The sequence below is a fragment of the Apiospora aurea genome (genome assembly GCF_038362705.1).
Source record: "Apiospora aurea strain CBS 24483 chromosome Unknown utg000005l_segment0_segment0, whole genome shotgun sequence".
Classification (NCBI taxonomy): domain Eukaryota; kingdom Fungi; phylum Ascomycota; class Sordariomycetes; order Amphisphaeriales; family Apiosporaceae; genus Apiospora; species Apiospora aurea.
The window spans coordinates 296,376-322,429 of record NW_027117392.1 but is presented as its reverse complement, the minus strand read 5'-3'; the positions used below and the strand labels follow the sequence as shown (position 1 = coordinate 322,429).

Genomic DNA, 26,054 nt, shown 5'->3' with positions numbered 1-26,054 from the left:
GGTTGTTTGTCAAGCGATGCTGAAGAAGCAAGTAAGACGATGATAAGACGATGATTCGGCGGTGGTGTATGAAATGCTGAATAAGTGGTTGATGAAGAGAGGAGATGGGAGAGGTGAGCCTGGCCGGGCCAAGGCGAGGGCTCTTGTAGTCGGTTGACCAGGAGGACGGAATGTAACAGGTACCAACAGTGTATGTATGCAATAAGTGAGGAAGGCAAGCTGATCTTGTCAGTGAAGACATGGCCGATGGCTTCCATGGGGAAACAAGAGGCGCCGTTGCGTGCAGTTGATATTACCTTACATCGGAAGGTGAGGCCTCTATAAGATGGGTGAGGGAGGTGCCCTGCTGGGTATGATGAACAGGCTCGGCGCAATGTTACTAAACACCGAACTGATAGACGGCTACTGCCTGTAAGATATGTCGAGTTTGACAGGTTTGCCGACTGACTTATCCGTTCCTTCCTGGGCTGGCACTTGGTGGCGGTGTCGCTGCCGTAGTCGATCCTCACCTACAACCTTGACTCCTCCCAGCAGCGACTACCTGCAATTGCTGCTGCCTGTCCGCGTGTTTACGGGTCTGGACAAGAGCATCCATAGCGCACGTCCGATCTCGACTACATGCAAGGATCTAAGTAGAAGTTGCAGCTACGAGGCCGAGGGAAACAGTACGTGGGAACTTGTAGTATTTAGGAGATTGAGTGTGTCGATTAGTTACGCGAACCGAACGTGTATCGTAGGTGAACATCGAACACGCTCGACTATTGGCACTCGAACGCTTCATATTGGCCTCTCCAATTCCACCTTATTTATCTACATAGATTACATACTTGGGTAGTCGCAGTGGCACAATTGACCACCTTGACAGTGTCTACGGAAGCCGGGCCTACTCGACCCGATGGAGCAAATCTATCGTGATTATCTTGCTGCCGAACGTCTCAGAGCGGCGCATGCCGCCTAGCAAACCATTCGTGTCGTCGCCAATGCAAAGGTACATAGAACACCAATAACGCCTGTCCATGCTGATGATGCCTTACGTTCTTGATATTGGTGACGCAAGAGAGACCTATACCTTCTTGAATGTGGCGCTCTTTCCGGGCTTCTCGCCGTGCATCCTTCGCGCAGGCTTGGGGCCGTCCGCATTGAGGGACTTGTACGGATTGAACACCTTGCCCTTCCCTCCCTTGGCATCCCCATTACGCTGAGTCTTGAGGACCGACTTGGCCGTGCTGTAATCAAAGGGCGCTTCTTCTTCGGCTTCCGCGTCCTTCTCGGCAGCCGCCTGGGCAGCTTTCTTTGCGGCCTTTTCCGCCTTCTTCTGGGCCTTCCGGCTCTTCCTGTCTGCTGCCTGCTGTTCCTGCTCACGGTCCGAATCGTCCAGAGCAATCTCATCACCATCCATTCCGGGCGTTGTCGGGTTCGAAGTCCCAGTCACGTTAGCGTCCTGCTCTCCGTCATCCTCTCTCTCAGGCTCCGGAGCCTTGCGCTTCTTGCCAGCCCGCAGTGTGAACTCAGTGTCTCCCACAGGCACAATATCGGTACTTTGCTGCGCCGGCGCCGACTCATTTCGAGATCGCACCGTAAGGCTTTCCCCAGAGGCTTCACCTACTGAAGCATTCTCCATGAACGCCGCCCATGGCAGAGCAAATCGTTGGCCATCTGCGGCGGCGTTCGCCCCCGAGGTGTTGTCCCAGCGGCTGCCGACCGGGACTTCACCCCAGAGCTTCGACTGCTCAGACACAAGGTCTTTCGTATCGAGGACACCAGGACTAGTGGCGCGCAAATGCGGAAAGACCTGTTTTGCCACTTCACCAACCCCAATCGTATTCCCGCGGAAGAAATCCGACAAAGTCGGACCGTTTTCGCCATCGGCCTTCGCTTTGGACACGAGCTTGGAAAGCTCCGCCACTGCCGTCTTGGCAACATGCGATGCGTGAGACGTAGGGAAGCCGAGGATGCTGAACATGGCCTTCGGATCCGGAGGCAGGCGCCTGGCGATATCAAAGACCGCGGAGTTGCTGAAGATGAACATGGGGCTCTCGTCTTCACGGCGCGCGACATCATCGCGCCATTTGTGCACGGCACGGAATACGGCAAACTGCTCACGGCTCAGATTTCCGGATGATTTGATGAGCATGTTGTACCATCCATTCGGTCCCTGGCCACCTGTAGTGTCATAGACGATCCGTTCGTGTCTGCGTAGAGACGTCTCTTTTGACTTCTCCAAGACGTGCGTCATGTAATCTTCCTCCGGGTTGCTGCGGTTCGACCGCGCAAGGAGCTCGTTCCTTATCAGGTCAAAGATGTAGAGTAGGAAATGGGTATCTGAGCGTGCATAGTAGAACATCTCTTCGGGTATCGGCCTATTTTCAAGTCAGTATGCATCGCTGAATCCAGGGAAAGGATATTGTACCGTATCCGCCAGTCAGCCAACTGGTACTTCTTGTCCGCGTCGAAATCAACGAAGCGCTTCAGCAAGTATGCGAGGCTTTTAGATGTGTATTGAAGGGATTCGGCGGCATGGAAAGTGTCGAAAAGGCCAACCACATAAAGACCCAAGTCTCGCTGGAGCCATAGGATATCCATATATGCACCATGTAGAACCTAATGTTGTCAGTTAGCTTGAACCATCAACCGTCACGGAATCGACTTACCTTCACGATCTTGGGGTCTGCAAAAACTTCGTTGAGAATTTCTAGCTTGTGACGCCAAGGCTGCAGGGTGTCAACTATCCAGTCCTTTTCACGTGTGCTGATCTGCATGAGCGAGAGCAGCCCGTAGTATGTCCGAAAGTCATGGTGTTCTGTGTCAATGGCAATCACGTCTGCCTGTTTGAGCTCCGCTAGCATATCAAGCACGCCGGCGAATGTGTCGACGAATGTGGCAGTGGTGGTTTCGACAGGCTGGTATTTGATCGGCTCCTTGGTTTCGTACATGGAGTCAGGGTACTTGAGTTGGAGGATCTCGGTTTCGTAAGGGTGTTTGTATCTGAATACGCTGTTAGTGTCCCACGTTGTAGTCAGATCGCGCCAAACACGGCGCTTGTTGGCTTTGTGTCGCTTGACTCTTTTCCCCCAGCCTTTAACACTTGTGTCTGAAGCGGGATCGCAAACTGGAATGGCAAAAACGTGAGGCAAGAAAAGGCTATAGTCGTACTGTGTGGAATCCGCCTCGTTGCTGAAGGTACCTAAGCTCTGGGCCAAGGGGATCGTAGCGTGTGGTTTCTTTGTCAGAATGGGCTTCCAAGGAGATGTGCTGATGTTGTCGGGCTTCATCTCGAAAGCATTTTGGGGCTTGAGGATGTTGGCGCGGCGCATCGAAGCATCGAGGGCAGTGAAGGTCTTGGGCTTCTTGGGTTGTGTCGCCTCCTCTGTGGGTGCAGCCTTCCGCTTCACCAAGCCCGTGTACTCGTCAAGGCAAGTGTCGGCCTTCTCGAGCAGGGTGTCGATGACATCGACAATGCGCGACCAGTGAACCTCGACGTCGTCGGCATCTTCCAGCTCGGGGGCCTTGAGGTCTGTGGATTTGGTGGCCGACTTGAGAAGGTCGCTCGAGAGCGTCAACAATCGTTCGCTTGTCTCGTCGAGTTGCTCGTCGACAGTGGGGTTGCTGCTGCGATGGAAGCCGAGATCTTCTGCGGCAAGCTGGTTTGCTGTGCGCGTCGTTGCAACGAGCGCGGACTGGATCTGCGCTTGTATCGACGTGAAGTCGCTGGATGACCCCATGATGACGGCAGTCTTCTTGGTGGATTGGGTCGTCCTGAGATGTCGCGAGGAATGCGACTTCAGTCTTCAGCGCGGATGCTGCTCAGATGGTAAATGCATTGGTTAAACAAAATTTCAGGAATGTCGGCAGGTGTAAACGCCGATTGCCAAGGGACGTGGGGCTTTTGGCTGGAGACCTGCAAGCCCAAGCTGGGAAGCACAGGCAACGGCGCAACGGGGATGTTTCGCGCCACTTTAACCGCCATTGAAGCTACTAATTTATTGCTGGATAAGGATAAAGCATCGAGCATTCGCCTCCAGGCCTTCAGCTAGCTTCAGGCAGGTAGTTGTGTTCAATATGCCCGACGACCAACCACTTACATCAGACAGTATCTGATACCTACATACGTACATCGATCACACCTTGATACACATCAGATTCTGGGGTCTTCTTGGATTCGGGCTCACTCGAAACGTACCAACGCACCAAGGTCGGCCTGAAAGATTCATACGTACCCCAAGAAGAGGCAGATTTGGCAACCACTGTTAGAGTTGCCGCATTCTTGTAATCATGTCAGCATCTCTCGCACCCGAATGCAACGAGGTGAAAGAGTAGGTGGTTCCCATAGCCTCGACCGGCGTCAGTCAAAGACAACGTGCTAATGCCCCTTCAGGCGATATGATACCTGTTTCTTGAAGTGGTATAGCGAAAGTGTGTTTGAGATCCCCGTGCAAAATGCTCACTAGATCCCTGGCACACATACTGACTTGCCCACCAGAATATCTCCGTGGTAATGGCAAAACCGACGAGAATGAGTGCGCCAGCATGTTTAAGGAATACCAGAAATGTCTACAGGTGGGTACATGCGAGGCCATGGTCGCGATATTGGACTCTAACCATCTATCTCACATCAGGTCGCCCTCAAGGACCGCAAGATAGACAAGCTCTTGGATGAGGCACGCGAAGATAGTAAAGATTACGACACTATTCACCTCAAGCGGAAATGAGCAGGTCAACCCCCAAGAGAGGAACAGTCCTGCTTTGCGCCAAGCTCCTGGGACAGTGTACTAGGGATGGGTTTGGCATGTACGTAATACTACATGAACGTCTCACGCCCCTCAGTACGAAATGAAATGCACGCAACTCAGGCCCTTTATACCTCAGTTGGTTCAGTTTCCAGGAAGCAAGGGATTTTTCCTTATGTGAAATAAGTATAGAACTTCGAGCTTCGGGGCCGTGTCAAGGAACACGAAGAATAGCAGCCCTAGAGGGTGTATCTCCATTGAATGATAGGTTTGTAGGCCTACTAAGGGGAGCGAGACGCGTACAATCCATACTTGTACGCCTGCTCGGTGGAAACGGGATGGATCGGGGGCATCAGAGGATCTGGGATCTCGTAATTGCGGGATTCGGGAAGCGCAGAAAGAAGCTACTTTCCTTACTTATTACACTCAGATCATCGGCTCAGTTCCCCCAATATTTGTACTTGTATCTAGACCCTGCCAGCATATACTACCTCGAATATTTACTCGTTTACTCTCCTCTTCACGATGTTTCCCCTTTTCCACTCGGAATGTGAGTGTTGGCGCACTCTCGGGAGCGCTTATGCTGATGGGTATCTTGGACACCAACACACACCGCACGTGATAATCAGATCAGCGGTGGTGGTGGTCTAGACTGCCATCCAGCGCAGGGATAAGATCGGGGTGCCAGGAAAACAAAGACAGCGAAGGCCAAAGGCAGAGAACAAGCTTCATGCCGATTGACGTGCAACATTGATGATCGAGCCGCCCATTTGCATGGTGCACTATGCAAGGGGCGTTGCAGATAAACAAACTTCTAACTTACCTCACCAGCATATGGAACGTTTGATACGAAAATATTGCCGTTCACCAATACGATGTATATTGCGGGAGAAATCCTTGTAGCCTTTTTTTTCTTTTCTTGGGAGGGCTTGAAGAAGCTTCCACTCGATCGTGGTTTTACGATCTGCAGTTACATGCATACCTCCTGAACGCTGGAGCAAAGCGCAAAAACTCCAGCTGGCTGGCCTGTGCGACCAAGACGAAAGGCCCCATTCCGCCCGCAGTTCAGCTTAAGCATTGGAGAAGGGACCTTAGGGGACTTGGGACTTGGGACTTGGCTGCCGCTAACGATATTCTGGCAATTGCATCACACAAATCGCACGAGTCAACACATTGCACACAGAGTCCGCGCCAACTTCCAACAACATATTTACAGTACCGCCTTTGCACGCATCCTCGGACACCGCGACCCCATTGCAACGACTAGACGCATTCGATCCAGCCAGCGTCCGCCCATCTCGATATCCTGGCCCAATCTTGTAGCTCCGTGATGCGCACCCGCTCCGGATCTTGAGCAAAAACGACCAATTCATGCACCCCTTCTCCGTCGTCACCCTCGCCATATTTGTAGCTGGCTACGGTACTGCTCGATGGGATCTGGTCACACGGCTCTACGAGCTAGCACTATTTGCCTGGGATAAAGGCGTCATCGTGAGTGGCTTTCCCTGCCAGATCCAGTCCAGACGCAGACGGAGCGCGTTCCTTGCCTCCTACTTACAACCCCCAGTATTTGGATATAACCATTGCGACTAACACGTCTATGCGCTTGTCTAGTCACGCAGTGTCCAGGGATTCGCACTCCTATCGCTACTATTTCTCGTCGTTCTCGTGCCTGTACAATATCTAGCCTCCCTCGAGGCCGACCTGGTACGACCCTCCTGCAGCCTCTTCGCCGCCCGGTCCCTGTACGAGCTGATTTGAGACACTTCCGACCCAAACAATCAGACAGTATACGTTGCGATACGAGCTCAATCAGCGCTGACACACTCTTCATATAGCATCCACGATCCCTCAGCTCGGGGGTATCCGCCCGCGAACAACTCCGGCGCAGAGGCTCCTTCTAGGCGGGATATCTGTCAGGTTGCTGGGACATGCCCGAGCATGATGGGCTTATGAGAGTTTTCTGGCCGGCGGACATCGAGAGGTCTGAACTACCCGGTGTTATCGTCGGCTGGAAGAATTCAAGCCTTGATGTGGTGGTGGTGGCCGTGCTGAACCATGTTGATGTACGTCTACCCGCAAGCGCGCCTTGTCCGATTGCACCTCTGATCTCTACGTAGCCGAAGAATGTCGAGAGCGCCTTGAAGACGGGCATTCTGCTCCGCAATGCGCCGCACCCTACAGAACGCATTTCCCAACTGTGCGGTTCCCAGTCCATGCATGTCCTCGGCTTGACGAATGTCGGACCAGAGGCCAGTCTGGACTCCGAGCCATCGTGGGTCAAAGCCAAAATCGACCCCTACCAGCGAGCGCCAACGATTGCATGCGCCGTAGCATCGAGCGTCCAGATCATATTGTTCGAGAGGCCAATCCCCCGAAATATGCAGTACATCTCGTTAAACCCCATCGCTCTTGCATTGATCGACAAAGAGGATGCTCGTCAACCTTCCGTGTCCGAGGCTTCGGATGCGGAGGAGGAGGAGCAAGAAAAATGGCAAAGCAGAAGAGGCAGCATCTCGTCGAGAAGCTCCGGCAGCACTCTGTCATACGGCATCCCCCCCACGATGAAGGACAGAGTTCTTCCAAGGATTGTCAATCAGGTGAATTGGGCTTGGGAACTAGAACAGCTGCTGCAGAAGAACGTGTCGTTGATAGGCACTCGACCTAAGCGAACGCTTAGTGTGTCGGAGCGCGTGGTCGAGCAAGCTACAACGATGCGAAACTATGTTGTCCTACAGCTCTGGGACTTCATCATTCTTTACATCTTCCCAATCATCAGGGCCATATTCATTTTCGTGCTCATCGGCCACCGCGGGGCAGCCGAGATATTGCTTCAAATCCTGGAATGGAGACCCCGTCCGGGTTCACCAGCGCTCAAGGACATATCCGCCACTGCTCAACAGGTTGAGATACGGCTACAGCAGTTTTGCTACTGGCCAATGCAATATGTCAAATTAAGGCTCCGGAAGAACGACTGGGACAGCGTCACGACAAGCCACCCGGACTATATACGCTTCTACAACAGTCTGTGGTTGGTGGCCAACGATGTCATCATCGGCATCGCTCTTGGTTCCTACATTATCGACAATGCCGCATGGGTATCCGACCAGATTGGGTTGCTGTTGCAGCAGTACACTGTCGATGCTCTGCACAGCAGCATCGAGTGGTTGATGGGCTGGCCCGCTGGATTGAAGCTCAACAAGGAGTTGGCTCTATTTCTAGGCGACCTTTTCCTGTGGGTGATTGAGTACTGGGCAGGCTGCATCAGAGCTTTACAGCCCGTCTTGCCTCACATCATATGGTTCATTGGCTTCTCGAGCTTTGGCGGTGCCAGCATGCCCATCGCCTTCTCCTCGGATCTCCTTTCGCTACTGACGGTACACATTTACTCGTTCTATCTTGCGGCGGCCCGCATCTTCCATTGGCAGCTCACTATCCTGTTGTCCCTTTTCCAGCTCTTTCGGGGGAAGAAGTACAACGTGCTACGGAACCGTGTGGACTCTTGCGATTACGATTTGGATCAATTACTGCTTGGTACCATTTTGTTCACACTTCTTTTCTTCCTTCTCCCGACGGTCGCTGTGTTTTACCTCAACTTTGCGGTGGCAAGAATGGCGATCATCCTGCTCAAAGCCATGTTTGATACGCAGCTCTCTTGTCTTAATCATTTCCCCCTGTTTGCCCTGATGCTTCGGGTGAAAGATCCCCGACGTCTCCCTGGTAAGCAGCCTCCCTCTCCAACAAGGCAGGTAGCCCAATTACTGATTACTTCAAGGTGGCATTCGTTTTGAACTTTTTGATACCCAAGATAGATTTGCATTCGATTCCTCTTCCATGCCTCCCACGCCAGCTCAACCGCCTACTTCCGTTATCCACCTCAAGGTTAGCTGCCTTCATCAACTTTTCCAGACCGGGTGCATGTTTGATCATGATACTAACATTCTGCAAGCCAATCCCCCTTTCATTTACGGCCATGTTCCACCAGTATTTCCGAATGGGAAAACGTATCCGGAAACATTACTTGTCGCCCCGGGTTGTATTCTGCCTCGCGACTGGTCGATTTGTTCCGCCCATTAACCGCAGGAATCTATACTCGCTCCAATATAGCATGCTTCCAGCAGCTCGAGCTGGAATCCTGGACATGTGGCATGCTCTCAATTCTCTTCCGACAACGAAGCGACCGGTCAGGGTGCACCCATTTGTGTCCAACGGGGTCAGTGCCCGGCGTGTTAATGGCCGAAGGGGTGTGTACTGAGGCGGTGCATGATGATGAACGACGAGCGATGAGGCGTTTTGTATTGATAATGATAATTAGGAGGAACATAAAACTGCTACTCGGATGATCCCAATGTTTGGTACATAGACGACGGAGGATCAGGTCACATGATCGGACTGGATGATGAAGACACGCTGCTTTTGTATATGATAAAGCCTTTATTGCCTCAAGTAATCTCCCGGGGACATGCGATTCTCGTCGAGCCTGAAGCTGCGGTTGGGTTGGTATTCTTCAAATAACTTGATCCCAACCTGCCTTCCTACACGCCGCAGCTGCCATTTACACCACAGCCTCTGGGAGGTGTCAACAGACTCCAGACTACAGGCGACCGACAAAGGCCAGGTTACAAACCTATATCCTCTCTGGCATGCGCCCGATCCCTCGTTCAAGACCACAGTGGTTCCGCCCAACGGTGTGCTCGCAACGTGCAAATCCCCCATGATGAACGCATTGCTGCTCACTACGATGTCGGCCATCTGCTCTGCGACGAGCTGGCATTGGCGCTCGATTGAAGGGTCGGTGGCCACCAGGGCTTCACTGCAGAGCGATACGATTTTCAGGTGCGTGTCGTTGACGAGCAGCCTCAGCGCGGCGTACTTTGACCACAGCAAGGCGTAGGACAGCTTCGAGTACGTGTAGACTTTTGACGGTGACGGGACACGCTGCGCCTGTTTGGGGTCGTCGGATGGTGGGAGCGTGTGCTGCTCGTAGAGCCAGGAGCGCTGGAATTGGCGGACCCAGTCGCGCAACATCCTGTCGAGGTCTTGCGCCTCACTGTTCAGATCACTCAGCACCTCGGCCATAGGTATTCCAGGTTCCGAGGGGATTTCCGTCGGCTGGAGCAGGCGCAGCACTCGATGCCGGAGGTCCGCGGTCCGTACCGTGACGCGGTCGTGGACCAGCTCGAACCCGGCCTCGTCAAAGATCTCGCCGTCCTTCATCCAGCCCGGGACGTCCAGGCCGTGCATGAGCAGGTACCGCAGCAGTCCACGTCGGCTCTCTTTGATGACCGGCGAAGGGCCGGGGCCGCCGGCGGCCCCGTCGCGTTCGTCGCGCAGGTGCTCCTGCCAATACTGCAGCAGGGCCATGGCGCCGTGGTAGTGGTGCACCGGGCTCGCCCGCAGCTTGCGCCACAGGTCCGCCAGCCCGTGCGTGCTGGCATCGAAGCGGCTGAGGAAGAAGACGCCCAGGAGGCACTCGTCCAGGTTGCCGGCGCCGCGACAGGGACAGGAGCAGTTGGTAGTGGTGCGCCGCCTCGGCGCTCGCCCTTGCGTCGTGGCCATGGCCACGGACGATAACCCGCGAGTACATCTCGAGAGCCATGCAGCGGATCGCCGCGGAGAGCAGCGCCGAGGGCGGGGACGCGGCGGAGAGGTGGCAGATGTAGTCGTCCAGGGACCTGGTCACGCTCAGGGCGTCGGGGGGCAGGGGGCGCATGTAGTGGTTCAGGTAGAACGTGACGGCTTGGACTTGGAGGCTCAGGTGCAGGGGTGGCGGGATCGTCGTCCCTCTTCCCCCTCCTGCTCCTCTTTCTTCTCGTCCACCATCTCCGGAGTTAGTGCTGCTGCTGCTGCCGGGCTGTTGCGGTTGTCCGGCGCCGCTCGGAAGGGCTGGGCGCGGGCCCCTCGGCCTTCTGGCCTGTCCGCTCGCGTACTGGTTCTCGAAGTGGATGTCGAGGGCTTGCTTCTTCCAGAGGCAGGGCCGGCGCGATTGCGTGCAGCGCTTGCAGGTTGGCTTGGCGGTGTCGCACTAGAACGCGGCGGCGGCGACTCGGTCAGATGGTAAGTCCCGAAGTGAGTGACCATGGCAGCACGGCAACACACACACGCACCTTGATCCGCCTTGTCCTACAGGTCTCGCATCCTACCCGTTGTTGCGCCATCTGGTCATCTACTGTACCGACTTATTTGCAAGGATGTCTTGTCTTGCTGATTGGCCTGTCACAGGAGATGATAGCACTGCAATGAACGAGGCCACGGCTGACCAATCCAGATGGTGTAATTATTTGCTTTTTGATAGATGAAGCTCGCGGAGTTTCTCCCGTAGAGGAAGAGCGTGCTGCATGCGGGAGGAGTAACTAAGTATTTAAAGGCTTACCTACGGGCGTTTGCCTTAACTCCGTGAGACGGATGGATGCACGCAGGATGCGACGGATCTTGCCCGGGTTGCATTTGCTGGCTTAGCATCAACGTACCTAAGCAAATACTGCTCGCAGAGTTTCTCCCGATTGGGAATGGTCCGTCGACAGTCCCCTTATGACAAAATACGGACATAACGGACAGTATACTAGCTATCGCCATCTTCGTCTTCCTGGCTGGGCAATCCAACCAGTCTATTCTTCAAGCCAGAGACTATATAAATATGTCGTTTCTCGCTGGATCTGATGTTTGGTTTGTCCTAAGTACTCAGCAGCAAGACAAATAACAGGACTTCTTTTTCATAATCCAAAAACAACTTGTCCGAAACCCCCAATATGGCTTCAAGACTTGTTCTCATCACTGGCAAGTCACTACACGAACGGTAGATCTGATACCCCCCTTGCTAACCCTGATCCGTAGGCGCCAATTCGGGAGTGGGATACGCAACCACCCAAGTCCTCACCGCCGCCCCTGAGAAGTTCCACGTGATCATGGCGTGCCGCTCCCTGGACAAAGCCAACGCCGCCAAGGCCGAGATCGAGGCCGGCGGCATCACGGGCAGCATCTCGACCGTCCAGCTGGACGTGACGGACGACGCGTCGATCGAGCAGGCCGCCGCGGCCGTCGAGCGGCAGTTCGGCCGCCTGGACGTGCTGGTCAACAACGCGGCCATGGGCGTGTCGGACCTCGGCGCCCGCGCCCGCTTCCTCAAGACCATGGAGACCAACACTTTCGGCCCCTTCCAGGTCGCGAAAGCCTTCCGCCCGCTGCTGCTCAAGTCGTCGACCGCCGGCGCCGGCGCGTACTCCATCTACGTCACGAGCGGCCAGGGCTCCCTCGCCCACACGTTCGAGAACCCGCCGCACCCGAACACGCCGCCCGACGCCGAGGCGTACAACGCGTGCAAGGCCGCGCTCAACATGTACATGCTGCTGGACTGGCGCCAGAGCAGGCAGGCCGGCGCCGCCGTCAGAGTCTTCGGCATGTGCCCCGGCTTCGTCGTCTCCAACCTGCGGGGACCCAGCGAGGCGGCCAGGAACCCCGGCGGAGCGGCCCAGGACCCGCGCGAGTCGGGCAAGCTGGTGCTGAGCATCGTCCAGGGCCAGAGGGATGCAGACGAGGGCCGCGTCGTCCGCAGCGAGGGGACTTGGCCTTGGTAAAGGCGTAAGATTCAGGTAGCCAGCGACATAAATCCCAACCTTTACACTCTTTTCTGGAGCGTTTTCTTCGTCTGTCCGCGTCCACTTCAACATGCCCAAAATAGATCTGGACTTGGGCGTATTTGAACAGTGATACGGCTTTTGTTTGCTCCGCCATTGTCCGCATCCAAAACATTTCGACGAGTTAGATTCAACGGCGCGGGCACTCCCGGAAATAAGTCCTTAGTTGGCTTACTACGGGGCAACGGGGTAACTGCTCTGGGGCAGCTGGGGCGGGCTCGAAGAAGCTAGTCGGGGCTGTACAACGGACGACAGTGACAAGCCGGGCTAGTGTATACTTGGCCACCGACTAGTCCGCCTAGGGTCACTCAGGGGTCGCCATTTGCTGTAGTAGTACAGCGTTTTCTTGCTCCATAAAATATCTCGATACGCCTGGCCCGTGCCAGTTACGCCCATCTCAGATTCTCAGCTTGACACGCCGGATTTCCCACATCGGCCCGAGTCGGAGATGCCCTATCACGTATTACAGGGAGCCAAGGACTGGGCTCCGCAAGGGCACATGCGAATCTCCAGCTGGTGAGGGGGCAACGGCTGCTGACCGAGGCACATGTATATAAAGCGCGGAATGCAGCCCTAAACTCTGATAATAGCCCTTTCTCGAGTCATTTGTGTGCTAGTGGGTCTGTTGAAGTATTCATCATCTCTTCTTTCAAGAGCTCACCGCTGACGATGGCTGCGCCTGGTATCGTAGGGCTTGTCGGGATCCTCGTCGCGACATACCTCGTCTACCAGTTCTGCAAGGCTGTCTACAACATTTCCCCTTTGCATCCCCTGAGCAAGATCCCTGGGCCATGGCTGGCGGGTGCGACGTACCTGCCCGAATTCTGGTGGGACGTTATACAAAATGGCCGCTATACTAGCCAGATCGTGGAAATGCACCGCAAATATGGTAAGGATCACTCAAAGGGCAGATGTAAATCATTTTCTAACAAGCAGTCAGGCCCTATCGTTCGTATAAGCCCCAAAGAGCTTCATTGCAATGATATCAACTTTGGAGATGAGATCTACGCCGTGGGAGGCCGCAAGCGGGACAAGCCCCTTCATCAAGTCAACGGCTCAATGCAAGGTCTCTGGGGAGTAGCCGACTTGAGGATATCGACTAACACGGAGAAAACAGCCTCAATCTGGCCGAGTTCGGGACAGTCGACCACGACCTCCACCGCCTCCGCCGCGCCCCCGTGGGCCGCTTCTTCTCGCGTTCCATGATCTCGCGCCTGCAGCCCGACATCAAGACGCTCGTCCGGAAGCTCTGCGACAAGCTGCTGGCGCAAAGGGGCCAGCCCGCCTTCGACATCGCCGTCGCCTACAGCTGCTTCACGGCCGACGCCATTTCGGGCTACGCCTTCGGCCAGAACTTCGGCCTGCTCGACCAGGAGGGCTGGGAGCCCAACTTCCACGAGCCGACGCTCAGCAGCCTGCGCCCGGGCCTGCTCTTCCGCTTCTTCCCGTTCCTCAAGGGCGCCGCCGAGCTCGCCGTCCACTTTGTGGATTATTTGCCCGAGTCTACGGGGCTCTTCATCCGCGAGCTGCAGATCAACATCCCGCGCCAGATTCGGCAGACCAAGGCCGATCTCGACGCCGGGCTCGCGGGCGAGAAGGAGCACCCGACCATCTTTGCGGAGCTGTGCAAGACCACTGACTTGCAAGAGGACGAGAAGACGGTGGCTCGGCTGGCGGCGGAGGCGCTCGGTATTGTCGGCGCAGGAACCGAGACGACTAGTTGGACGTTGGCGGTGATCACGTATCACCTGCTTGACCAGCCGGAGCTCCTGGAGAGGCTAACTAAGGAGTTGCAAGATGCGCAGATCGATCCGATGGACCTGCCACATTGGACGGAACTGTAAGTGAACCCTTTTTCCCTTGGGACGAACATTATTTTCACCCCTTACCCTGCCTGGTAAAGGGGGCGGTTGCGTTGCAATAGAAACCAGCTGCAACTATAGAATTCCGTATGGGACCAAGCGACAGGAATAGCACGACGACTAACCATGACTTCCACCCCAGCGAAAAACTCCCCTTCCTACGAACCGTCATCCAAGAAGGCCTCCGCCTCTCGTACGGCGTCTCGGCCCGGACCGCCCGCGTCGCGACCCACGAGGATCTGCACTACCACGGCGAGTGGGCCAAGAAGCCGCTCGACCTGACCATCCCGCGCGGCTACGCCGTCGGCATGTCGAGCTCCATCGTGCACCACGACGAGCGCATCTTCCCGGACTCGCACCGGTTCGCGCCCGACCGCTGGTGCGAGGGCACGGCGCTCTGGACGCCCGACGTCGACCGGGGCATGTTCTCGTTCTCCAAGGGAAGCCGGTCTTGTCTCGGGATGAAGTGAGCAACTCTCTAATTTGCTTTTTTCCCTAGCTGCAAACTCCGGATTGAGTAAGCAACGTGCTAATGCGTGCTTCTGTAGCCTGTCGTTGTGCGAGATGAATCTGGCGCTCGCGGCGTTGGTGCTTCGGGTTCTGCCCCATATGCGCATCTTCGAGACGGATGAGAGCGATTTACGATACGACCACGACATGTTTATCCCTATGCCCAAGTCAGATACCAAAGGTGTACGCATAACGATGGCATAAGGTGTTTTTTTCTTTCTGTAGGTAGAGGAAAAGAAGCAAAAAGTCTAGTGTCTTGGCCTGATATGGGAGCACTATGTATTTCTTGTTATTTTGTGATACTCGGTTAGTATACTACTATAGAAAACTCTTTATTGGAGAGGTAATACACAGTCAAGTCGAATGTTACTATTTTTAGCCAAGTACGTTGAGTAAGCGGAAGTGGCTAGTTGGTCGTACTAAAACGCACCGAGCTGTGAAGGCAGCACTGCCTCAGCACAGGCAAACATTGCTGCCTTATTTAGACCACAGCCATTAGTATAAAGTCGCACCACCCCCCTCCCTCTAGATAACTCCCCAACAACTCATTCATTAGCTCTCCTCTGATCATCATCTCGCCTCTACCCATTGTCTACTCAACACACCCCCCAACACAGATTCCGAGGTACCCCTTGTGACTCGCATCCCTATCAGACCAACACACCCCCCTTCACACACCCCACCACCACATCCCCCAGCCCATCATGCTGCCCCAGCTCAGGATCCACGTCCACGGCAACGGCTCCGTCTTCCGCACCGCCGAGCGCGGCGTCCTCAACATCCGCGTCTCCACGACGGACAAGTCGCAACAGACCGCGTCCGACGGCGTGCGCGAGACGTCGGCCAAGCTGACGACCAAGTTCCGCGCCCACGCGCCCAAGACCGACGGCGCCGACGGCCGGCCCGCGCCGCACCCGGACGCGGGCATCACCGCGTTCACGGCGTCCTCCATCAGCACCGACTCGCAGCCCGAGTACGAGTGGGTCGACGGCAAGCGCCGGGACCTCGGGTTGACGTACCGCGCCAGCTGCGAGTTCGAGGTCGTGTTCCGCGACCTGACGCTGCTGGCCGACGCGGCGGGCGAGCTGAGCTCCATGCCGCGCGTGTCCATCGTGTCGACCGAGTGGCGGCTCACGGCCGCGACAAGGGCCGAGATCGAGCGCGAGGCGCGCAAGAAGGCGATCGAGAACGCGGTCCAGAAGGCGCAGGACTACTCGGGCGTCGTGGGCCGGGCCGTCGTCGCCGTCGAGATCAAGGACGGGCCCGCGTCGTCGGCGAACAGCATCACCAACCCCTGGCGGCCGGGGTTCTCGACCGGAGGCGGCCTGTTCGGCGGGGGCGGGGGCGGGGGCGGACTGTTCGGCGGCGGGGGCATGATGCAGCAGCAGCAGCCGCAAATGCAGCAGCAGCAGCAGCAGGCATTGCAGCAGCAGGCACTGCAGCAGCAGGCGCAGAGGCAGGCGAGGATGGCGACGGGCCAAGCGGACGATGCACAGGTGAACGATGGGCCGTCGGTCGAGCCGAGGACTATTACGGCTTCGGCGATGGTCAATGTCAAGTTCATCTCGGTGGACGGGGAGCCGGTGGATATCTGATGAAGGTGTATGGTACTTGCTTGCCTGGGCTTAGATAGATGTGACCGGCTTTAAACGGGTAATCGTTCAACATAAATACACGGTTTTTACCCAATAAAGATCCCCACGGACTATAAGCTGGGTGTTTTGTACAAATCATTAACAGTAACCAATATCCGCTGATATGGAGCAAGCAGTTCACAACAATAGCCCGGTTAATATCTTGCCACAACGCCAAAACTCCCTTGACTGAATTTGCCCGAGATTAACAGATTTCTCACCTTCCTCTGCTCCTCATTTCCCACAAGTTCAAACCTCTTCCTTTGACCGTGTAGCTCTACTGGGCCGTAACTTGCCGCCCTTGGGGTTGAATGTAGCTCAACCGGGTATCTCGGGGTCTTGTTCTCGCGGTAGCTGTTCGTGATGTATTCAACCTCCTGTGGCCCGGACGTCTGCTGTTGTGTCTTGGCTTCTGATCGCCGCCTTTGTCCACGCCGGAACAGGTAGACGATGGCGAAGACGGTGAGACATATCATCGCCAGCTCGCCGATGACACCACCAATGATGGCGCCGGTGTTGTTGGGTGTAGCATTGTCAGCTTCGCCGCTCTGTGCTGTGGTTGCCGGTGAAAGCGAGGTACTACTAACTTGAGACGGCGCACTGGCGGGTGATCTGTCATCGGCAGATGAAGGAGTCGGCGCTGCCCCTGTGCCTGAAGAAATCGTACTTGGGCTTGGGCTTGGGCTTGCAGTTGTCGATACAGATGTAGGGGGCTGTTCTGTTGAAGTCACCAGAGGGGCTGTAGGTGCAGCGAGCAAAGTCTCCTTAGTCGCAGCGCTCCCACAAGCAATGTGCGAGTAGGTCTGATCTCTCCCGGAGTCGAGGAGCGCGGTTGAGCAGAAGCCGGAGGATGTGCTGTTACGGTTCAGCGAAGACAAAGCCACACAGTTCGCAGGGAAGATTTACCAAGTCATTGTAGGGATGTTGGTGAACCCCAGCTTGCCGCAGCCGTCGAGGCAAGAGTCTCGATCAAAACAGGCCCCCGCGAAGTTGCAGTCTCCCGCGGAGATGACAGTCGTGGTACAGAAGCCCCAGAGCGCGCGACTAACGTCCACTCGACAGTCGAAGCCGGCTTCGGCTGTCCTTTGTCGGCGGGGATCTCCATTGTAATAGCCACATGTCTTCTTAGTCGGTGCACTCGTCGTCACCGCCCTCCGCTCGAGGCTAGGGGTCACTATGTGCCCGCCATGGTTCAGGAATTGTAACTTCAAGGCTAGGCCGTCCATTGATCTCACATCTCTGGAAAGCGCATAAACACTTGGTTCGGGCCGAGGCTGGACATAATACTACTCTTCCCGATACATACACGGCTACCCGCGCGACTGTGTCTCTTGGTGTTTGAAATTGAGACCCCTCAGCGGTTAAACCAGGCCATTGGAACATTGTCCTGCATACCTAACCTACGTTGTGCTTCCTCCCTTCTTCCCTTCTTTTGACAGGGTTTGAATACGGGCCAGGGTGAGTCAACCAGCCGGAGCCTGACCCAACGCAACGGTATGGGCGCTGAGCCCATGCATCACAATCACCCATTCCAATTTGACTCGTTCATGTCGTTGCTTACTACCGGCCCAGCCTGTGATACGTCGAGAGATAAGCCACCCCGGCACACAACTGCTCAGCTCATGCAAGTCATGCGACTGTTGGTAGCATCTGTCCGTATTCATTCTGACAACCCCCCCCTTTCCGTCCCTTCTCTTTCTCTGCGCTAGCCAACTCGCCTTCTCGTAATCGGGCTTTTGCTGACAATGATCCTCGCAAGCGTTCCCTGCTGCATTGGGTGAGTTTTTTTTTTTTTTTTTTTTTTTACCTTCAAAAATGACATTCCTGCCCTGAGACATACGACATTCCCCCAACAACCATCACGTAGTCGCGTACCCTCCTTTGATCAACCTGACTTCCGCGGCAACCTGATCGTATCAAAACATGCGCAAACCTACATCATGAAGGCACGCCGAATAGTGATCATCGAGGTATTATGCGCCTTTATCTTGCTCTCTATCATCCACGTGAGCATCCGGGGCTCGTCCACGGAATCATGGAGCCGATTGAAGCCGTACGTGGAGGTCCCCTGGACAAACGACGGCGGTGATCATGGTGATAAGAATGTCGACATTGCCGGCATTGCCGACATTGTTTGGCCATACGAGCCGCAGCTGGACAACGTCACGGGGCCTTATGTCAAATCTATCCTGAACTCCAACGATAGCTCAATCCCGCGCCTGCAGTGCCCGGCTTTCAACCGTTCACGCTACGCGTATATGAAGACGGCGCCTGGGAAGACGGACAGCCAAGATGTGCGCTACTTCTTCGCCCTGAACCTGCGGCAATCCGGGCACCTCATCGCGAGACTGCTCGGCTCGATAGTAGAGGCCGCCCACTTCCTCGGCATCTCCTCGTGCGCCCTATCCATTGTCGAGGGAAACTCAGACGACGCCACCCCCGAATCCTGGCGGCCCTGCAGCCCGAACTCCAACGGATCGGCCTGCGGTACTTCCTGAACCTAACCGACATCAACCCCAAGGAGGGCGAGCGCATAGCAAAACTGGCGCAGCTCCGCAACCTCGCGCTAGATCCGCTCTCTTCTTCGACAGCACCCGTGTCCGCGTCGGCGGACACGACCGTCGTCTTCGTCAACGACGTGGCCCCCTGCCCGGACGACCTGCTGGAGCTGGTCCACCAGCGGCGCCTGCAGTCGGCCGACATGACGTGCGCCATGGACTGGACGTACGCGGGCAAGGACCCGACCTTCTACGACGTCTGGGTGGCGCGGACGCTCACGGGCGACAGCTTCTTCCCGATCCCGCCCGACGGCAGCTGGGACCAGGCCTGGAACATCTTCTCGACCGACCCCGAGACCCAGCGCCGGTACATCCAGAGGCTCCCGTTCCAGGTCTTCGCGTGCTGGAATGGGGCTGCCGCGTTCAGCGCCGGGCCGATCCTGGGACTGCCGGTCGAGCCGGGCCGTGGGGGCGGGGTGGTGCACGGAGGCAAGGTGGCTTTCAGGAGTAATCGGGATGAGGAATGTTATGCCGGCGAGCCGACTTTGTTCTGCAAGGACCTGTGGTGGGCTGGATATGGGAGGATTGCCGTAAGTGTCTTCCAGCCAGCGACTCAAAACTCATCTGCTAACGACGGACGCACAGGTTATCCCTTCTATTAACATAGAGTATTCTGACGAAGCCTCCACCAAGATCAAGAAGCTGAAAGGATTTACGTCGAAGTGGACTGCGGAAGAGGATTTACCCGCCACCAAGATTCTATGGCAGGAAGAGCCTCCTGCAGAGTGGAAGTGTATGCACGGCTGGCATGACCAGGTTTGGGTGCCGTGGAACCAAACGTTGAGTTGACAGAATTTAGATCAAGGGCGCGATATCTTAACGAGCCATGATTAATAGACACATCGAAGAACCAACAAGCACATCCCATTCTCGTCCCGGTGCGAGCTGGATCAACAGTTGGACCGCACGCACGTGTTCTGACCAGCTCTGCCCGAACCGGGTTCTGTGCAACGCGCTTGACAGACTCGGGAGGCCAAGGAATCCTGGTGTGCAAGATCTATCTTGAGCACACACACTTTGAACTAGATCTGCTGCTCCCCGCCCAGAGGCCAAGCTCCCGATCTATGCCTATAGCGGACTTCGCTCCGTGCCATGCTCGGATTCGATTGGTGGGTCCCTAGTTCTTTCATCCTACTGCAACCCTATCGAGGACGAACCATGGCATCTATATCTGGCATAACATCTCGTGTAGCACCCGATTGGCGAACTACCGCAACATGGTGGCATCTGAGGTGTACGGTTCGTACAACAGAACATCACATCTGTGCCCATGCCAAGCCTATGACCTTATAGAGCCAAGAGGTCTATGTGGTTGCAAGAAGCTTCCAAGTGACCATCGACTTTATTTAGCCTAACAAAACATCACACTAGACGGAGAATAAACAGGAAGGAGTATGAGAGTGGCTTTATTGATGGAGCAGGTATACTGGTATGAAACGCGGAGCATTAGTACTATAAAAGAAGTAAATCAGTTCTCCTGTGTGAAGCCTCCCCTTGAGAACGGATTTGCAAGCGCCATCTGGTTGACTGAGCAAACTGCCATTCTTTGTGACTCCATTGCAGATCTCTACACATTGGTGATAGCCATCCATGGGCGTCAAACGTATCAGTGCCCTCATAGCGGCTGTCGCCCTGGCCCAGGGGTCACTGGCTGCCCAACCTGTCTGGGGTCAGTGCGGAGGACAAGGATGGACAGGAGACACAACGTGCGAGTCAGGGTCGGCTTGCGCCTCGCAGAACCCATGGTACTGTAAGTTATTATCTGGCCCTCGCCCTATCGAGGAGAAGGGAACTCTGACCGTATTCCGACTTTCGCAATTCCTAGTCCAATGCATCCCCGGTGCACCCACCCAGGCCCCGAATCCGGGCACTACCACGGCACCGCCAACGGTAACGACGACAACTGCTGGCAAGGGTGGCGGCGGCGGATCGCAGACTACCAGCGTTACCGCGACGTACTCCGTGGATCCCACCCTGCCGGACCACACCATCTACCGGCCCGTCGACATGAACGCCTTCGACAAGCTGCCCGTCATGGTCTGGGGCAACGGCGCCTGCTCAGCCAACTCGCTGTCACACCAGGTGAGGCGCGAGAAACGAACAATAGTGAACATGATGAAAACTGACTGGGAAAACCAGAACTTCCTCCTCGAAATCGCCTCCTGGGGCGTCATCGCCATCGTCTCCGGCACCCCCAACAACGGCGGCGGCACCACGGCGCAGCAGATGACCAACGGCATCACCTGGGCCGTCAACAACGCGGGCAAGGGCACGTACGCGCACATGGACACGAGCTGGATCGCAGCGGCGGGCATGAGCTGTGGCGGCATCGAGGCCTACGCGCAGGTACGTTTCGGATAGTGATCAAGGAAAGAGGAGGGGGGGGGACGCTGACACGGTAATCAGGCCTTCGACTCCCGCGTCACGGCCATCGGCATCTTCAACTCCGGCCAGTACGACGCCGGCGGCACCAACAACGTCCTCCCGCGCCTCACGAAGCCCATCTTCTTCTTCCTGGTCGGACCCAGCGACATCGCCTACAACAATGTAAGCCCCCCATCCATCTAACCCATCTATCCCGTCCCTCCCTTCTGCACCGCTGCATTCATTCCTCCCTTCCTTTGACCACCTTCGCAAGCTTGAGCTGCTGCTGCTGCTGCTGCTGCTGACTAACGTTTCTTCTCGTTCGTTCTCACCAGGGCATGCGCGACTACGCCGTCGTTCCAGCAGGCCTCCCGACCTGGGTGGGCAACTACCCCCGTCGGCCACGGGGGCACGTACGGCGACCCAAGGGCGGCAAGTTCGGCACCGCCGGCCAGCACTGGGCGCGCTGGGTGCTGCGCGGGGACACGTCGGCGGCCTCGTACTTCACCGGCAACGGGGCCCGGCAGGACGGCTGGACCGTCGAGAGCAAGAGCCTGAACAACCTGCAGACCACCCCTATCTGATCGAGAGATAAGATAGAAGGGAGGGTGAGGGGGCATGGATCGGGGGAAGAGGGGAACACAGCGGTGGGTGACTTCTCTAGAGCGGGCGCCACCATACATTAAACGTAGAGGACATCATCAACAGAGGTTAAGAGATACATATTAACAATGTGAACACATCATATCTTCTTTAAAATCTGCATGGTGGTATCATGTTGCCGAGCCCTTATCTAACAAGGACCGGCATTACTAACAAACAGTGCTACACATTCTCTCAACGACACACGACACCTCCCAATGATACGTGTAAAAACAAAGGAGAACGAGGCCACTCTGGCATCCAGCCAGAAAAAAACAGCCAATGATTGTAATGCCTCAATCCCCAACCATCTAATCCATCCCAAAACCCCCAGGCCGCTTGCAGATTTCACCGAATGTCAAGATTAGCGTCATGGTTGACAACCATGTTGAGGTGCCGTGGTGCTGCCGCGGTCGGTCACGACTGTATCGCGATGAGTCGCAAACTCCCATCTCTGTCTCCGAGATGGTGCCGTCGTAGTAAGCGGTGAGGTCGACGATGTCGGTTGGTTCAAGGGTTGTAGCGGGCAAAGAGTCATCCGGCACAAACCGAGGGACGTATCCCCCTGATTATGAGCGCTGATGTTGTGACCCTTTGCCATAGCATAGAAATGAACAGTGCCGCATCCATTTGGCCACAGAATCACTCTAGCTTCGTCCCGGCAATGGAGGCAAAGCCTTATCAAGACTGTCCTTGCTGAGGCGGCCTCGTGGTATGCTTCCTATACTGCTAGCGCCACTGGCGCCACTGCCACTGCGCTTCCTCCCATAACCACCACCGCCGCTGGTATTCAGGTAGCTCGATTTGGGTGGAGTGGGCGGACCTCTGCCTCCAATGCCATGGGGGCCTAGGTCGGTGAACCCGTCAGGTCTAGTGACACTCGGCGTATCCATGGCATTAGGCGTAAATGGTCGACCTGCGCTAGTGTGCTGCTCCTCGCGACTCCTGCCACTCACACTTCCCGCCTCCGCTGTTTCTTCGACGACAGGTAGCACGGTATGCGAGTTTCCCTTCCCTTGCGCATTGGATCCAAGAGGGTTGGCCGTGGAAATCTTCCGGTCGGGTACGTCCTGTTCTTTGGCGACATCCTTCTCCTTCTTGAAAGCTTTTCGGCTGGCCTTTTCCAGTGTGGGGTTAGGTTCTGGAGACCCTGGACTGCGTAGTCCCGGAGGTGCGGGTGGTAGATAGCTCGGGGCCGCTGGTGCGCTGTGCGAGTGAGGGAGATTGTGACCTATTTGCTCCTCCTCGGCCTCGGCTTCTGCAAGCCGAATGGCGTTCTCACGGTCTAGCGCATCCCGTTCGGCTTCCTCGGAAGACATTGTGACGCCTTCCATGAATTTGATGAAACGCTCGCCATACTCCTCCGGCGGAAGCGCCGAGATCTGAGTACGATCACTGGTCAAACCTTTCCAGAAATGCTCAATCTTTTTGATCATTCCGTACTATTCCAATTGTCAGTTTGGGTATACTTCGTCGAGACAAGGGAAAGAAGACACGTACATGAGTAAGGCAGTCAATGACGCCGAGGTAGTATACTTCCTCTCCTGCAGTATTGTTCTCGTGAGTGGCCCTCAAACCACCATCATCGCTGTAGAAGATCCCCCCAGGTCGGTTACCCTCTTCCAGTTCTTCAGGCATCCTGTTGCTTGTCTGGCCCATGGGCACTGGCCGTTCTGCGCGGATCATCTGCCTCAACTCTCTCGCCTTACGTGCACTTTCGAGCTTAGATGGTGTCCGCATGAGAATCTGGTTGGGGTCCGCCTCGTCACTGGGACCCTCGCGGCCGCCTGGGTTGAAGACCTGCAGAGTTTTGTCGCGAAGATTCTCCTCATTGCCCTTCTTCAGGTCGTGAACGCCAATGAGCAGGGAATAGTCCATAATCTTCAGCTTCTGCATCAGGCGTACGTCACGTTGCAGCTGTTCCATGAACAGCTGCTTTTTAGTCAGACCCAGTTCCAGGTGTCTCTTCCGTCGTAGCCAGTTCAGATCCTTGAGCGTTGCGCGTGGGTTGTTCTCGAGATCCTCTTCTCGGTAGTCGCGGCCAACGGTGGAACCCTTCAGGTCGAAAGTCTGGTGGATATCGCGGTGTGGGGGAAACAAGTTGTTCATGACGACGAAGTGAATCTTCTTGCCATATGGCATTTTGACGCGATGCAGACCGTAGAACTGAGAGAGGAGAGTATTGGGATTGTCGGCAACGTGGTTGTAGTAATCCTTGAGGATGCGTCGCAGAAATTTGTGCTCGCCATGGTGAATGGTCTTGATGATGTACTTGTAGTCCCGAGAGAAGTAGAAGAAGCTGCCGCTCTTTCCCGGAGACCCAAGCTCAGACAGTATGTACTTACCAGTCAGTGACATGAGGTAGTCGGCGGGGTCCAACCTAAAGAGAGCTCGGAGGTGCCTGAAGACCCAGGGCGCATAATCCTTGAACTTGAAGTCGTATTTGGCCGAAGGCACCAGCTCGTTCCCAGCGATATCAAACGTCGACTTCTGCTTAGCCTCAAAGTCGGCATCGGTCAAAGGACGGTCGAGCTTGGCATTTGTCCGCGATACCGAAACGCGGATACCCGTCAACATGTTGTAGGCTGTGGTCCAGTTGGCGTGGTTCTCATCCACCTTGGTTCCCACGAGCACCTTGTCATCGTCCAAGTCGTCCTTTCTCTTCTTCTTGGCCCGCTTCTGCCTGTAAGCTTCCGCCCATCGCAGAGCATCATCGTCAGGCACGACTTCATCACGGACCGCCTCCGAGTGCAAAGAACGCGTGTTCTTACGACCGAGACTAAGCGACCCTCTGCGACCATTGGGCCCTGGAACAGTTGGAGAGTAACGCCCGCTGGCATAAGCACCGTCGACGCCGTCTTTGGACGCGCGTCCAGTGACCTTGGGTACTTCTAGAGTATGTCTGTGTTTGAGTTGGCCAGGTGGTGGCTGCAGCGCAGACGACGACGCCGAGGTAGACGCGGGTGAAGAAAACCTCTGCTGGATTCCCGCGTTCGGAGCGAAAGGACTCAGGTTCTGAGAAGCGTCATTGGAGGGTCTCGGTGGCATGGCGTCAATAGGAGTTTGTTGAAGGGATCCCCGTGCTGACGAATCGACCGAGCTTCTAATAGCATATTGAGAGGCTGTAGCATTCTCGGTGGATTGTCGGTCGCTCGGGGGAGGTTGTGTGGCGCCATTTGACCGATTCCAGAAACCTGTCCGACTTGGTGGGTTGTGCTTCTCGGTATTGGGGCTGTGCCCATTCGCTACGCCGTAGCTCGGTTGGGAGCCATTGGGCAATGGCGACATGCTCGAGCTGTGATCTCCATTCATCCGAGCTCGAGGATCGGAGGTCTCTGAGGAGTGGGAGGAAGCGTTATCGAACTCGCTGAGGCTGTCGTTCGTGTCCCTTGCCGAGTCGTGTCGTTGATGATGGGGCTGTGACAGGGTCTTGACGAAGTGCTGGTCGTCGTTTAGATGAACCACGCCGTTGTGAGGTGCATAGACAGGTGAGTTTTCGTTGGTGACAAACGATGGCATCTCGCCGCTACAGAGCGCTGGAGGGTGTTGTTGTTGTTGTCGCTGCTCGTTCGATTACCAGCGGATGGGACTATGCATCGGTGTCGTCGCGGTTTATTGTATGTAGTACACGGGTTGGTCAAATGGCCCTTCAAGTTTCGGCTTGAAGTAAACAACAAGTCGAGGTCGGGCGCTGGTCGAGAACAAATTGAACTTCCGTCCCTCCTCCCTACTTTCCGCTCCTACTGACTCGCTTGACCGTGTTCCGTTTTAACCGAGTGTTTCTGAGACAGGCAAAGGGAGTACAATACAACACGCTGGACGCAGCACTTGGGGCGATAAGGTAATTGAGCGATAGTGATTGCTGGCTGTCAGAGGTGGAAAGAAGGAGAAATGGGCCAAGTGAAGGAGGATATGGAAATTCAAAATAGGAGTTAAAGCGTAGTATTGATTGCCAGGGGAGGCAGACAATAGAATAGAATAGATAGATCGATAGATAGGGAGTGAGTGGAATTGGAGCTGGAGCTGCAACGCGCCCAAAAAAAAAGACTGGACGTTCGGGTTTCGTTGCGTTGCGTTGCGTTGGATGCAGGAGCCCCGGGAAGATCAAAAAATCATGGACGGT

At 55.6% G+C, this 26,054-nt stretch overlaps 12 protein-coding genes across 12 annotated transcripts; 7 read left to right on the top strand and 5 right to left on the bottom strand.

Annotated features, from left to right (window-relative positions):
• Positions 1-1,063: 1,063 nt before the first annotated feature.
• On the bottom strand, positions 1,064-3,722 carry PG986_006695 (uncharacterized protein; the record flags this gene model as incomplete). Its single annotated transcript, XM_066842917.1, has 3 exons — positions 1,064-2,360; positions 2,411-2,601; positions 2,652-3,722. 3 exons carry the CDS (start codon positions 3,720-3,722, stop codon positions 1,064-1,066), a joined length of 2,559 nt encoding a protein of 852 aa, XP_066699029.1.
• A 550-nt stretch (positions 3,723-4,272) lies between these two features.
• On the top strand, positions 4,273-4,709 carry PG986_006694 (uncharacterized protein; the record flags this gene model as incomplete). The annotated part of the gene is made up of 4 exons (XM_066842916.1): positions 4,273-4,313; positions 4,376-4,413; positions 4,481-4,557; positions 4,617-4,709. The coding sequence occupies 4 exons, from the start codon at positions 4,273-4,275 to the stop codon at positions 4,707-4,709; spliced, it is 249 nt and encodes an 82-aa protein (XP_066699028.1).
• A 1,341-nt stretch (positions 4,710-6,050) lies between these two features.
• PG986_006693 (uncharacterized protein) lies at positions 6,051-8,982 on the top strand (the record flags this gene model as incomplete). Its single annotated transcript, XM_066842915.1, has 6 exons — positions 6,051-6,218; positions 6,342-6,434; positions 6,632-6,793; positions 6,848-8,447; positions 8,503-8,609; positions 8,677-8,982. Coding segments are annotated over 6 exons (2,436 nt in total), but the record flags the coding sequence as incomplete, so codon positions are not given.
• A 179-nt stretch (positions 8,983-9,161) lies between these two features.
• PG986_006692 (uncharacterized protein) lies at positions 9,162-10,286 on the bottom strand (the record flags this gene model as incomplete). Its single annotated transcript, XM_066842914.1, has 1 exon — positions 9,162-10,286. The coding sequence occupies one exon, from the start codon at positions 10,284-10,286 to the stop codon at positions 9,162-9,164; it is 1,125 nt and encodes a 374-aa protein (XP_066699026.1).
• Positions 10,287-10,481: 195 nt separating this feature from the next.
• Positions 10,482-10,808, bottom strand: PG986_006691 (uncharacterized protein; the record flags this gene model as incomplete). The annotated part of the gene is made up of 1 exon (XM_066842913.1): positions 10,482-10,808. The coding sequence occupies one exon, from the start codon at positions 10,806-10,808 to the stop codon at positions 10,482-10,484; it is 327 nt and encodes a 108-aa protein (XP_066699025.1).
• An 824-nt stretch (positions 10,809-11,632) lies between these two features.
• Positions 11,633-12,301, top strand: PG986_006690 (short chain dehydrogenase/reductase; the record flags this gene model as incomplete). The annotated part of the gene is made up of 1 exon (XM_066842912.1): positions 11,633-12,301. One exon carries the CDS (start codon positions 11,633-11,635, stop codon positions 12,299-12,301), a length of 669 nt encoding a protein of 222 aa, XP_066699024.1.
• A 729-nt stretch (positions 12,302-13,030) lies between these two features.
• Positions 13,031-14,937, top strand: PG986_006689 (uncharacterized protein; the record flags this gene model as incomplete). Its single annotated transcript, XM_066842911.1, has 5 exons — positions 13,031-13,250; positions 13,302-13,422; positions 13,479-14,201; positions 14,366-14,689; positions 14,772-14,937. 5 exons carry the CDS (start codon positions 13,031-13,033, stop codon positions 14,935-14,937), a joined length of 1,554 nt encoding a protein of 517 aa, XP_066699023.1.
• A 500-nt stretch (positions 14,938-15,437) lies between these two features.
• On the top strand, positions 15,438-16,328 carry PG986_006688 (uncharacterized protein; the record flags this gene model as incomplete). The annotated part of the gene is made up of 1 exon (XM_066842910.1): positions 15,438-16,328. The coding sequence occupies one exon, from the start codon at positions 15,438-15,440 to the stop codon at positions 16,326-16,328; it is 891 nt and encodes a 296-aa protein (XP_066699022.1).
• Positions 16,329-16,522: 194 nt separating this feature from the next.
• PG986_006687 (uncharacterized protein) lies at positions 16,523-17,593 on the bottom strand (the record flags this gene model as incomplete). Its single annotated transcript, XM_066842909.1, has 3 exons — positions 16,523-16,979; positions 17,035-17,106; positions 17,274-17,593. 3 exons carry the CDS (start codon positions 17,591-17,593, stop codon positions 16,523-16,525), a joined length of 849 nt encoding a protein of 282 aa, XP_066699021.1.
• Positions 17,594-18,307: 714 nt separating this feature from the next.
• PG986_006686 (alpha-1-3-mannosyltransferase CMT1) lies at positions 18,308-19,714 on the top strand (the record flags this gene model as incomplete). Its single annotated transcript, XM_066842908.1, has 3 exons — positions 18,308-18,762; positions 18,795-19,455; positions 19,511-19,714. 3 exons carry the CDS (start codon positions 18,308-18,310, stop codon positions 19,712-19,714), a joined length of 1,320 nt encoding a protein of 439 aa, XP_066699020.1.
• Positions 19,715-20,515: 801 nt separating this feature from the next.
• PG986_006685 (uncharacterized protein) lies at positions 20,516-21,873 on the top strand (the record flags this gene model as incomplete). The annotated part of the gene is made up of 4 exons (XM_066842907.1): positions 20,516-20,675; positions 20,751-21,271; positions 21,332-21,472; positions 21,625-21,873. 4 exons carry the CDS (start codon positions 20,516-20,518, stop codon positions 21,871-21,873), a joined length of 1,071 nt encoding a protein of 356 aa, XP_066699019.1.
• A 705-nt stretch (positions 21,874-22,578) lies between these two features.
• PG986_006684 (uncharacterized protein) lies at positions 22,579-25,450 on the bottom strand (the record flags this gene model as incomplete). Its single annotated transcript, XM_066842906.1, has 2 exons — positions 22,579-23,373; positions 23,432-25,450. 2 exons carry the CDS (start codon positions 25,448-25,450, stop codon positions 22,579-22,581), a joined length of 2,814 nt encoding a protein of 937 aa, XP_066699018.1.
• Between the last annotated feature and the right edge of the window lie 604 nt (positions 25,451-26,054).